This window comes from Lacerta agilis, chromosome 16 (genome assembly GCF_009819535.1).
Source record: "Lacerta agilis isolate rLacAgi1 chromosome 16, rLacAgi1.pri, whole genome shotgun sequence".
NCBI classification, from domain to species: Eukaryota; Metazoa; Chordata; class Lepidosauria; order Squamata; family Lacertidae; genus Lacerta; species Lacerta agilis.
In genome coordinates, this window is record NC_046327.1 from 40,181,954 (window position 1) to 40,194,443 (window position 12,490).

At 47.2% G+C, this 12,490-nt stretch overlaps 2 protein-coding genes across 9 annotated transcripts in view; both read left to right on the forward strand.

Moving 5' to 3' along the window:
* Window positions 1-3,342, forward strand: part of CXXC1 (CXXC finger protein 1) — a 36,813-nt gene extending 33,471 nt beyond the window's left edge. For all 6 annotated transcript variants that reach the window (XM_033172868.1, XM_033172871.1, XM_033172870.1 and 3 more), the window contains 4 exons: window positions 1,196-1,292; window positions 1,971-2,123; window positions 2,299-2,449; window positions 2,806-3,342. In XM_033172868.1, coding sequence (XP_033028759.1) covers window positions 1,196-1,292; window positions 1,971-2,123; window positions 2,299-2,445 — 397 coding nt within the window. In that variant the 3' untranslated portion in view covers window positions 2,446-2,449; window positions 2,806-3,342. The remainder of the gene's footprint in view (window positions 1-1,195; window positions 1,293-1,970; window positions 2,124-2,298; window positions 2,450-2,805) is intronic.
* Window positions 3,343-7,320: 3,978 nt separating this feature from the next.
* Window positions 7,321-12,490, forward strand: part of MBD1 (methyl-CpG binding domain protein 1) — an 86,841-nt gene continuing 81,671 nt past the window's right edge. The window contains exon 1 of one of the 3 annotated variants that reach the window (XM_033172851.1): window positions 7,321-7,436. The gene's annotated coding sequence lies outside the window, so the exon portion shown is untranslated. The remainder of the gene's footprint in view (window positions 7,437-12,490) is intronic. The other 2 variants (XM_033172853.1, XM_033172852.1) reach the window with 2 other exon arrangements.

The window sequence follows — 12,490 nt, forward strand, 5'->3', positions numbered from 1 at the left end:
TCTTGAATTTGATGTCTGTCTGAGCTGTTTATGAATGAATAAATGAATGGTGGTTTTTGTCTGCTCAGTAACTTGGAGAGAAACTGACAGCTCTCACTTTACTCCTGCATGAGCAAGCACATGGGAGAGAGTGGATTAAAAGGATTGGCTGGTCAAGATAGACTCCATGCTTCAGCCTAAAGCGTCCTTAACAGGTAGCAGGCTAGGAGGCCCAGTTCTCACTGAGGTATTAAAGGGGTGTGGGATCTAACATTAGACGTTAGGTGGGGCTTGGGGGGGGAATAAAACCCCTTCATGTAGAAAACTAAATGTCAAGAAGGAATGTGTCCTTTTACCGGACATTAGTTTTTTTGTTTGGGGAATTGACCCCCTTTGTGGGCCTGTGAATCTCTTAACTGTAGACTGAAATGGTGTAGCTCACGCCCCCTTGGTTTCCCACAGGAATCCGATTGGCCACTGTGAGACTAGGATGCTGGACTAGATGGGTCCTTGACCTGAATCAGCACGGCTCTTCTTGGGTTCTTATAAATTGGGTCCTAATACTGTCTTAAAACTCAGCGACACCTTCACTTTAATGGCCTTCCACTGCTGACTTTTACAAGTTATGAAGGGGTCGCTGTGTGCATTCCCACATATTGGTTCTGGGCTACTTTGTGGAGCACTGGGTGGAATTATCTGGGAAAGAGAATGGGAGTGAAATCTGTGGAGAGGGCTATTTTCCCACCTCAGAATGTTTTTGTGGGGAAGCAGGAACCCTATTTGTCAGGTTTCTCTCTTCCCCCAACTGCTGCTCTTTCTGATCAAGAAACTCTGATCTCAGATAAGGCAGAATTAATTTCGCTTTCAAATCCGGGACGTACATGCTATGCATGTAGAAGATCTCTGCTTAAATCTCTGGCAACTCCAGGTAGGACTCTGAAAGACCCCTGTCTGGAACCCTGAAGAGCTTCTGCCCATAAGGGTGGACAGGACTCAGCTAGATGGAGCAGAGGCCTGACTCCAGGTGAGGCAGCAAGGTGTGTTCCACAGTGTTGATATGCAACCTTGCTTTCCTAGCATTTAACCTGAATTGACACTCCATTAATTTTTTTAAAGTTTCATTTACATTTTTTAAAAAATAACCCATTTCTTATCAAGTTCACTGAGGATAAGGCCATGACTTTGTAATCTTACCTGTGTGTATTCTTTTTTCCAGGGCAACTCGCCTTTTCTGTGATGTCTACAACCCACAAAGCAAGACCTACTGCAAACGCTTGCAGGTCTTGTGCCCAGAGCATTCCCGTGACCCCAAGGTAGGAACAGAGTGCTATTCCGGTGAGGTCCTAGCCCACTGTAGTTTAGGAACAGGCTAGGATAGGCCATCATTCAGATTTAGGAGGGGAATGACTATTAGGTGAAATACAGTGTTGTGAGCTTTACCCAGGGCTTTGTGCTGTGGTGATTCAGTAAGGGTATAGAGAAAGCATGGTATGCAGCACTGAGCATGGAATTGGCTGTCATTATAAGGAAAGCAAGTTTCTAGCCCTTAGTTTCTAGCACTGATACACTTGCAAGCTTATGGGTGATGCCTGTGGAAGTATGGCAAGCCAGAGGCATAACTGAACAATATTATCAGAGAGCAAAGGACTTCAGTGTCCTGCATGACAGCAGAACCAACTCCCTTGGAAGGTTGGATGGTCACCTGTCATGTACAACTTACCAGTAGCTGCAATTCTTGCATTGCAGGGGGTTGGACTAGATGACCCTTGGGATCCCTTCTAATGCTACAGTTTTGTGATTCTTTGATCTTATGACTAGTAAAGCCCAAATAAGTTACGCAAAATGAGAAAATGCATGCAATATTTACAGGTTGTAGAACTGCACTTCTCTTGTGCTTCATTTGGATTATCTTTGTGCAGAATATTTTTAGTAAGACACACACCACAGCTCTGGCTTCATCCTGCTCAATCTCGACTGTGACTTTTCCCTAGGTGTCAGCAGATGAGGTGTGTGGTTGTCCCATGGTAAAAGACGTGTTTGAGCTCACGGGGGAATTCTGCCGCGTGCCCAAGCGCAAATGCAACCGCCACTACTGCTGGGAGAAACTGCGACGGGCGGAGGTGGACCTGGAGCGAGTGCGTGTGGTATGGATTGGGAACTCGTGTTAGGCCTTGGGCAGGTGGACAGCACAGGAGGACAGTGGCCCTGTCATGCTGCCTGTGAAATAGGCTTGTCAATTTCAGGCAGGGTTGCAGCTATTGGGAATCCTTTGCATGATGGGCTAGGTGTGATTGCTTTCCTCTTGCTCCTTTGTGTCAGTGGTACAAGCTGGACGAGCTGTTTGAGCAGGAGCGGAACGTCCGCATGGCTATGACCAACCGCGCTGGGCTGCTCGCTCTCATGCTGCACCAGACGATCCAGCACGATCCCCTGACCACAGATCTGCGCACAGCCACCAACCGCTGAGCTGGTGAGTTAGTGGCATCAGTGTCAGTCCAGGATGTTGAGTGCTCATGCAGGGCAGGGACTGGAGGTAATTTGGCTGAGGAAGACTCAATTACATGAGCTGACTAACCCCTGTCAACCTTTGGCATTGGCCATGAGCCCAGGATTAAAAGCTTTTCTTGGCTACTGTGACCACAGGAATGATCAGGGAGGCTTTTCTCCTTGGGTCTGATCAACAACTTGAATTGCTTGCATGCGAATTGGCCTGCACTTTCCTGCAAAGGGGCAGCAACTGGAATCTCTGGCTCAGTTAAGGGGAAGATGGTAGGGTCCTTGTTGTGTCTTCCCTTCTCTAAAGTCTGTCATCTTTTTCCTCTGCAGGTGTTTTCCTTCATGACCAGACGTTCATGATTCAGTGCCAATTGAACCAGAATCTTTTTTATTTTATTTTCATAAACTCTCATTTTTTTAAAAAAATTAATTAAAATGGTCTGGTGTTTTGGCTCTGAGCCCCTCCTTCTTTATCTTGTAGAATCTAGCAGCCTTTGACCTCACCCCTGTGCCAGTGGCCTTTAGCCTTGTCTGTATATAGTCTTTTTAAAGAAATATTCATACGGTTTTAAGTGGGAACCTGCCCCCCCAAAAAAGTAAAAGGAAAGGAAAAGTGTTTTTGCTACTACCGGCTTAGGCTAGGCCCAACTTCTCTAAGCAGGATTTTGATTAGATGTGTATTGCAGCAAAGACGTTTCTAAGCATTAAGTGGCCACCCCCTTTCCATGTAGCTGCTGTTGGCTAACAGACATTGAAAGGAGGGGGCTGGCTATTGAATCAGGGCAAGGAAGGCAGCCATGCACAAACAAACATTTATTGTGCTGCTGCTTGGAGGCATAAGAGAGTCTAATAAAAGGTACATTCAAATGTTCTGTGAGTGTGTGTTAATTGGGCAGGATGTCTTGAAAGTGTGAATTACTGTTTTATCTGCTGCTTCCCTGTCTTTCTCTGTCCTTGCTGGTAACCCAGATATCTTCTAGTTCTGCAACCTCCCCTTCTTTTGTTACCTGTGCAAGAGGTGGCAGGAATAAGTTGTCTACCAACCTTGTTTACCTGATCACTGCCAGAGTGCCAAATTAATCCACCTACAGTGGTGCCTCACAAGACGAAATTAATTCGTTCCGCGAGTGCTGTCTTATAGCGGAAATTTCGTCTTGCAAAGCACAGTCTGAGGAAGCGCGGTTTTACGAAAAGAAACACCGCAAAATGTTTTCGTTTTGCAAGTCGCGGCCATAGGGAAATTCATCTTGCGAGTCACCCTTTCGTTAGCGAATGCCTTTCATCTAGCGAGTTTTTCGTCTAGTGAGGTACCACTGTATAGTCCTCATTTTGTGAAGCCTGTCCATGTGTCTTCATTTCCCTGCTTTTTCTGTCTTCCCATCCCACCACAAGAAGTAGATGGGTGAGAGAGCCCTAAAAAGCACAAGGGCACAAACTTAACTTGTATTAACCTGAAAGTAGAGAAAAGCCAGCCAGCATGGTCAAGGATGATGGAGTTGTAGTCCAACATAAAAAGGGCATCACACTGGTTATCTTTGCTACCTGTGGTAGGAGGTACCTTCACTGTGTCTTTGTGTTTAGATGCCATGGCCATGTGTTGGTGGTACCTTTTTGTTGTTTTCCACCACTCTCCATGCCTGATGACATTCAAAGGTTTTTGCCAACTCTGTTCCCTATTTCTTCTTAGAAATAACATGGCAGGTCATACCGGGTTTTGGTGGTAAAACCTGTAGATAGCATTCGTTTATGCATATTGCTGGCACCCGTCTGTTGACAGACAATGGAGTATGCCTCCAGCGGTGAAGTCAAACTACATTAGCAGCACCGAAGTGACCTCCCTGGGGCGCAAGCCTGGGCAGTGTGTATTGAGGTCCTGGGCTTGCATCAATCAATCAATGTTTATTACGGAGCTCCTGGGCTGCCCAGACACCAGAGCTTTGGGAGGAGAGGCAGGAATGGAAGCAACATGTCTCTTTAATAAGTGATGTGACGAGTCATGGATGACTCTGGGGTTGCGGCGCTCATCCCGCTTTACTGGCCGAGGGAGCCAGCAGACAGCTTCCGGGTTATGTGGCCAGCATGACAAAGTCGCTTCTGGCGAACCAGAGTAGCGTATGGAAACTTCGTTTACCTACCCGCTGGAGCGGTACCTATTTATCTACTTGCACTTTGACGTGCTTTCGAACTGCTAGGTTGGCAGGAGCAGGGACCAAGCAACCGGAGTTCACCCCCATTGCGGGGATTCGAACCGCTGACCTTCTGATCAGCAAGCCCTAGGCTCTGTGGTTTAGACCACAGCGCCACTGTAGATAGGTATTAAAGGAGCACTAAAAAGTTGTATACCAATTCTATAAGACTCTAAGTGGATATCTTACTACTTAGGAAAATAGCTTAAAATATTGGACCTAATTGGTAAAAGGAATTAATCTACGTTCATGGTTCATGGAATTGTTGGCATCTGCCTGTCTCAAGAGTTGGTGGAGTATGTCTCAGGGGATTAACTCAAACCACTGCATTAGCAGCACTGAAGTGACCACCTGAGGTTGCAAGCCTGGGCAGTGTGTGTGTGGAGGTCCTGAGCTGCCCAGATGATACAGCCCCCCTCTCTGCCTCACTGATGTGGTCCAAACGAAAGCAGAGCAAAATGTTTGGCACCAGCTTGGCTGCAGGAGTTGCTGGAAGTAAGCGTTAAAGGTGCCATCCAAACCATCCTTGGGGGACTCCACTCCAGATTTTTGTAGAGTTTACTTCTTAGCCTCCTGGAGATATCCTGTAAGGCAGTGATGTTTTAAGATCAGAGTTGTTCTTCTAGATGGGCTACATTTCCAGGTGGAGGAACCCTCACCTGCCCACTTCCCTTTACAGCCCATGCAGAAACCACTTTCTTGGCCATTGGATCCACTCTTGGTCTTGTCCGCTCAATCAGCCAGAGTCTGTCTTTGCTTGCAAGTCCCTAAATCACTGAGGGTTTGAGACCCATAGGCTACCCTTCCCTGGTTTAGGTGGCAATTAGCCATTCACGGGGTGTGGCTGCTGTTGCATACTGACAGCTTCTAGAGCCGCAAGTGAGAGCTGAGTGCCGGATAGGGGACCAAAAATGGGCAACTGTTGTGATATTAGTACAAGCCGAGCTGCGAACGCCTCAGCAGCGAGGTCACCTGACCATGAGTTATGTATTCACCCTGTGGGAAACACACTGGCCATACCAGCTTCCCACCACATGTGATGTCATTGTAATGTTACTGATGTATTTTACTTTCTGTTCTGCCTCAGAGATGCTGGACGCAAGTATAGACAGCTCTGAATATGAGCTGGCTACGCAGAGGCATATTCTGCATTTTAACTGCAATAAAGTAGTTTTAGCCTTAAAGGCTTGTGTGTGTTGTTTTCAAGCTGGGAACAATCACATATTACTAATGCGCCCCTGGACTCGAGTAGCCAGGAAGGCACAGAGGCTTTGTTCCTGCCTGGGGGTCAGTCTAACAACTTGCCCCCCCCCCCCGGGAAGTCTCACAACACAAACTACCCCTGAATGAGCACAATGTGTCCCCCACCAGAGGTACTACCCCTCCCCTAACACCCATGCTACATCAGCTGTATATAACAACAGAAGAGGTTCCAGCCTCTGACTGGTTTCCCCAATTGCTTGCTGTGACTTTTCCTGTTTGAGTAAGCAAAAAATGTTGCTGCTAGTGAGTTAAGGTGCTCAGCTGTGCAACAGATCTCAATTGGGCCTTTTCCACTTCAAGGAGGCTCAGCCCAAATCCCAGAACTCAAAACTTGCGTGTCTTTTTTCCTGGAAGAAATCCACCACCACCCGTTTATTATCAGATTTGTAGTTGCTTGACTGACCGAACCCAGAGTACTCATTAACGGTTCCTCATCATCCTGGAAAAAGTGACCAGTGGGGTGCTGCAGGGTTCTGTCCTGGGCCCGTTGCTGTTCAACATCTCTATGAATGACTTGGATGATGGAATTGGGGGGGATGCTCATCAAATTCGCAGATGACACCAAACTGGGAGGGGTAGCTAATGCCGCAGAAGACAGAATCAGAATTCAAAATAACCTTAACAGATTGGAGAATTGGGCGCAAGCTAACAAAATGAATGTCAATAGGGACAAATGTCAGGTTCTGCACTTAGGCAGGAAGAACCAGATGCACAAATATAGGAGGGGGGGGGGTCACCTGACATACTAGCACTACATGTGAAAAGGATCTAGGGGTCTTTGTGGGGCACTTAGCTTAACATGAGACCACTGTGTGATGCAGCATCAAAAAAGGTAATGCTATTCTGGGCTGCATCAACAGAAGTCTAGTGTTCAGATCAAGGGAAGTAATAGTACCACTCTATTCTGCCTTGGTCATACCACACCTGGAATACTGTGTCCAATTCTGGGCACCATAATTTAAGAAGAATGTTGACAAGCTGGAACATGTGCAGAGGAGAGCAACCAAGATGATCAAGGATCTAGAAACTAAGCCTTATGGGGAACGCTTGAAGGAGCTGAGTGTGTTTTGCCTGGAAAAGGAGACTGAGAGGAGATATGATAGCCATCTTCAACTACTGTATCTCAAAGGCTTTCACCTGGAAGAAGGAGCAAGCTTGTTTTCTCCTGCTCCGGAGGGCAGGACTTGAACCAAGGGATTCAAGTTACAAGAAAGGAGATTCCGACTGAACAGGAAGAGTTTTCTGACAGTAAGAGCTGCTCGAGAGTGGAACGGTCTAAGATTCCTGCGTTGCAGGAGGTTGGGCTATCACGTGGGGGGGGGGTGCGCCCAGCGCCCTGGAAGCATCTCCTCTTCCTCTTCCGGGTCATCTTTGAGGCGTCGCTGACGTCATGGTGGGCGGGTCCGCGTGTGGGCCTTGTGCTCTCGGCTGCTGGTGAGGAGGAGCCGGCGCGGGGGGCGGGCGTTGCAAAGCTCATCCAAGGCCCGGCGGGCCCGGTTCCCTTCGCCGCTGGTGAGTGACCGGGGCTGGAGGCGGGCCGCCTCTTCTGCGCCCCCGAAGCGCCTCTGCGTCCCGCTCCCGGGGCGTGCGGGTGAGGAGGAACCTCAAGAACCGCATCCGCTCCCAGGCGAGTCGGGGCTCCGCCGGCCACCGGGCGAGCGGGGCGTTTCCTGAGGCCGCGGTGGTTCCTCTGTGCTTCGGGTTCTGGAGAGGCCAGGCCTGGCGGGGGGCGGCTCTCCTCGGGTGGGGCGGGGGTCCCCTTATTTGTCTCTTTCTGAGGCAGGCTGGGCTTCTTTCCCTCTGGACACAGCGCCTTCTCTGCCATGGTGGTGGCTCCGAAAAGCCGGGTCTGCTGGGTGACGTCTGAGCTGAAATGCTTCAAGCGGCTGAACCTCTAATTGGGGGCAACTCGGAAATTTTCCTTTTAAGAGCTCCATCATGGCCGGCCTCTTTGTAGCGAACAGTAAAGTAGCGAGAGAGCGGGTGTACGATAAAGTTTCGGATGGGCTGGATCCTCATATTGAAGGGCTGCAGCTCCGCAATAGAACCCAAGCTTTGTGTGCAAAAAGTCCCTGGTAAAGTACTCTGTTCTGTCCAGGTAGGAGCTACCCCAGAGAGCTGCTGCCAGTCAGTGTTGAGGGCACTGAGCTAAATGACCAACGGACTGTCTGGGTATAAAGCAGTTTCCTGTTCCTAGCTGAAGAGCGAAGGACTATTTAAGCAAAGGGAGTTGTTTGGCATTTTCTGGGTCCTTAAGATTTGGATTCTGGCGGAACAAACAATATGGTAATAGAAATTGGAGTGGAAGGCTGGAGGAACTTGCTGGCTGTTGTCCTGCTTTGTATTGGAGCATGTTGAGTAGACTGATCCACTAGTAGGCTCTGATCCACTAACCAGTATAAAAAACTGGTAGTGATCTACCACACGCTCCCATTGTCATTCTTCAACTTAAACATACTCTCCCCGCCCCCCTTTAGCACGTGTGGACTTGCTGTGTTTATTTTAGACCCCTTCAGGGCCAAACTGGTCTGTCTTGTGCGTCATACGTACCTGGGGTGCATGTGTGGAGGGAGGTGGATAACTGGACATGGGGGGAGTTTAAGGGAGGGGGAGAAAAGGGAGGCAAAGGTTTTCTCTCTGAGGAGCTCTCTCTCCCTCCCTCCCTCCCTAAACACATCAACTGTGAGCGGCAGGAATCCAGACTGCCTTCCCCTCTCTTGCAGGGAAGGAGGCGCTCCCCAGATCCCCAGCCAGGGGGAAGTCAGAGCCTCGACCAGCAAGAGCCCAATCATGTTATGCCCCTTGCCCCTAAGTTAGTACCTGGTGGGAACACACCCACCCACACCCCGCATGCACACACCCCCGGCACACACATACCCCAGGGCTGGCAGCATCCCCCCCCCCCGCCAGCACTCAAAGCACAGCGGGAAGGATAGCAAGTCGGCACACACATACACACCCCAGCCCTCATGGCGCCGTGTCCCCCTCACCCCAGCGCTCTAACCCCCGAGAGTGCAGCACGGGAAGGAAGGCAAGCCGGCTTTAGAGGAAGGAGGCTTTGGCACCGCTCAGGCTTGCGGTGCTGCTCAGGCTTGCATCACCATGGAGACTGGCAGCGGCTACTGCCGCTGCATCTGAGGCTGCACGTAAAGGCCCCGCAGTTGACAAGAAACAATCCCACGATCCACTGTTCGATCGCAATCGACGTGTTGTACGTGCCTGGAGTACCAAGTTCAGTTCATGGCATCTCCACTTAAAATAACATTAAGAACCATAAGAACAGCTTACTGGATCAGGCTAATGATCCAACATCCTGCGTTCCTAGCCAGATGCCTATTGGAAGTCCACAAAGATCTCATTTAGACAAGAATTCCATTTTTTGAAGGAATCCTTCCTGCCTCTAATAGCTTTTTTGACTTTGCTCTGATGGTACATTTCCTGATCTGAAGTATAACCTTCAGCTGTGTTTTTAAATAATGCCCAATTGTTTTGGAGCGATTTGACGGCCTTGACATTGCCTTTCAACTTACTTTTTACCAGGCCCCTCATTTTTATTTTTTTTTGTTTCCTTTCTGAAGTCACATGTTACCAGGTTTTATTTCCTTGGCAGTTGGCCATTTATATATATATTCAATTTAATAGCACTATGACCACTGCTTCCAGCTGCTTTAGCAACACTTGCATCTTGGGCACCACTTAAGATAAATCCAGGGTTGCCATCCTTCTGTTTGGTTCCATGACCAGCTGTGTTCTAGGGCATAGTCATTTGGAGTAGCCAGAAATTTTTCCTCTTTGTCATGACTGAAACACATATGTCACCAGTCTATATGATGGTAGTTGAAGTTACCCATTATTACACCATTTCCTCTTTTGATTGTTTCCTTCATTTTATTCATCATCTCAAGAACTCCTTGAGCAGTTTGAACAGGGGGATGGTAGCATTTTCCTAGCACCAAGTTACTCTTAGGGCCCAGTATCATCATCCACAATGTTTCTGTGGAGTAGAATTCCCTTTGGTGAATTTTCGCTTGCTGGGTCACATTGCCCTCGTTGATGTACAGAGCGAAACCACCTCCAGTATATGTCTCCTTCTCCTTCATAACATTATCCCACTGGTTTTCTCCATTCCAACAGGTTTCCATTATATCAACTATATCAAGGCTAAACTCAAAGACCAAGCACTCCAGTTCACCCATCTTGGCACAGAGGCTCCTAGCGTTAGCATATAAACACATACAATGTTTCTCTTCTTGTGTTTGGCCTGCAGTTCTTTGGCATCTCTGCCCCTGCACAGGCTGCACTCACAGTGTCTAGTTCCATGCCTCCCACATTTAAATTTTCATACAGTTTCTCCTAGAGAGTGATTGTTCTGAACTGGACTTTCTTCGGCTCCTCTTGGCTCCTCCTGTAATCAGTTTAAAAGCTGCTCTGCCACCTTTTTAATGTTAATTTTCAACAATCTAATTTCTTCTTGGTTAAAGCGGACTGCATCCCTTTCGCACAGGTCTGTGGTGTCCCAGAATATCCCCCAGTACTTAACAGATCCAAACTCCTGCTCCCTACACCATTGTTTCATAATTCATGAAGTTATTTTGGAGGAAGCCATGTTAATTAAATTGTTTATGTATGCCTTGTTGTAAAAACAAAACAAAACTATGGTTAAACAAACAGATAACCAGTCTCTGAGCATTGTATCCCCCCTTCAAGTACCAGCCTATCTATCAACTCTTTCTATTGCTAGTCACTGTTTTGCTTTTATTAAAGCACGGTTTAATGTGTTCACCTCAAACGTTCTTTTCCACAGATTTTCTAGGGGCCAAGTTTCAGTCTTACGTGCCTGTGATAACCGTTCAATTGAATCCTTGCATTACATAGTGTTTGTCTGCCCCTTGTATTCTGTTGCCCGAAAGACTTTAATACTGCCTCAATAGGAGTATAGCATCTAGATCAAGGGAAGTAATAGTACCACTGTATTCCGCTCTGGTCAGACCTCACCTGGAATACTGTGTCCAGTTCTGGGCACCACAGTTGAAGAAGGATACTGACAAGCTGGAACGTGTCCAGAGGAGGGCAACCAAAATGCTCAAAGGCCTGGAAACAATGCCTTATGAGGAACGGCTTAGGGAGCTGGGTATGTTTAGCCTGGAGAAGAGAAGGTTAAGGTGTGATATGATAGCCATGTTCAAATATATAAAAGGATGTCATATAGAGGAGGGTGAAAGGTTGTTTTCTGCTGCTCCAGAGAAGCGGACACGGGGCAATGGATTCAAACTACAAGAAAGAAGATTCCACCTCAACATTAGGAAGAACTTCCTGACAGTAAGAGCTGTTGGACAGTGAATTTGCTGCCAAGGAGTGTGTGTGGAGTCTCCTTCTTTGGAGGTCTTTAAGCAGAGGCTTGACAGCCATCTGTCAGGAATGCTTTGATGGTGTTTCCTGCTTGGCAGGGGGTTGGACTGGATGGCCCTTGTGGTCTCTTCCAACTCTATGATTCTATGACTCCCATTAATTCAAAAATTACCGGGGTATTTGGAAGAGACTTACCTTGCTCTTCTGTTGCAAGATACAGACTCGATTGTAACCCTACATTTGGCAAAATTTCTGACCCCATTCCTGACATTTAAGAAACACAATGGATTGTTATATACAGTTTGAAATTTTAATTTAACTTTTATCATATTCTATTCAGCTGAGCACTTTTTAAAATCTAATTTATTGGTAATAATTGTAAACCAGACTGTGCTGTTCTGTTTCTGTTTTTGGTTGTTATGTATATGGGCTTAAAGCCGAAATAAAATGAGTTGAAACAGATAACCAGTGACCACCAGAAATGTTAATGACAATTGAAGCATCTTGTTTGCCAATTTGTTTGACATGAAGTAGGAATTCCTTTGTGGGTTTAAATAAAAGGTCATCTGCAAGGAAAGCAAATTCTGCCTCTACTATTTGGCCATGGTTTGGTGCTTCTCAGTGGTGTTGGTTTTTAATGTTTCCAGACATGGCTTTCTTCATGTTTGTTCCTGATGTTTCAGTAGAGTGTGAGTCACATGACAACATCTGTTCAGCATAGTGAAAGCTGCAGCAAGCAAATAGTACTTTTTATTGCTGTTTGAATTCTAGCAAGTGGGAGACATAAGCAGTGAAAGGTGGCAAGCAAGCAATGTGCCATTGTTGAAAGTATCATTGATATCATCCTCCTCCCCTCAAAGGGTTTTTTGGCTGCCTGTACGATCATCAGCTCATTTCCAAAACAGGTTTTTGCCTTGTCGAGAGCCCTCTGTCGAAGAGCATACTTCTGCAATTAAAAAAGAAAAGAAGATTGGGCATAACTCTCATCCCACATGTGATGCCCTCCAGATGTTGCTGGGTTCCAGTTCTCACCAACCCCTGCCATCATGGCCAGTGGTTAGGGCCAGTTAGAGTTACAGTCGAAAATACCTGGTGAGCACCAGGTCGGAGAAGGCTGGTCTCACCAAGGATCTTGGCTAGTCCTGTGTTCTTTAATCTCTGGAATATGGCAGTTATTGCCTAGCACTTTCTGTTATGATTGCAAGCTGTTGAGATAT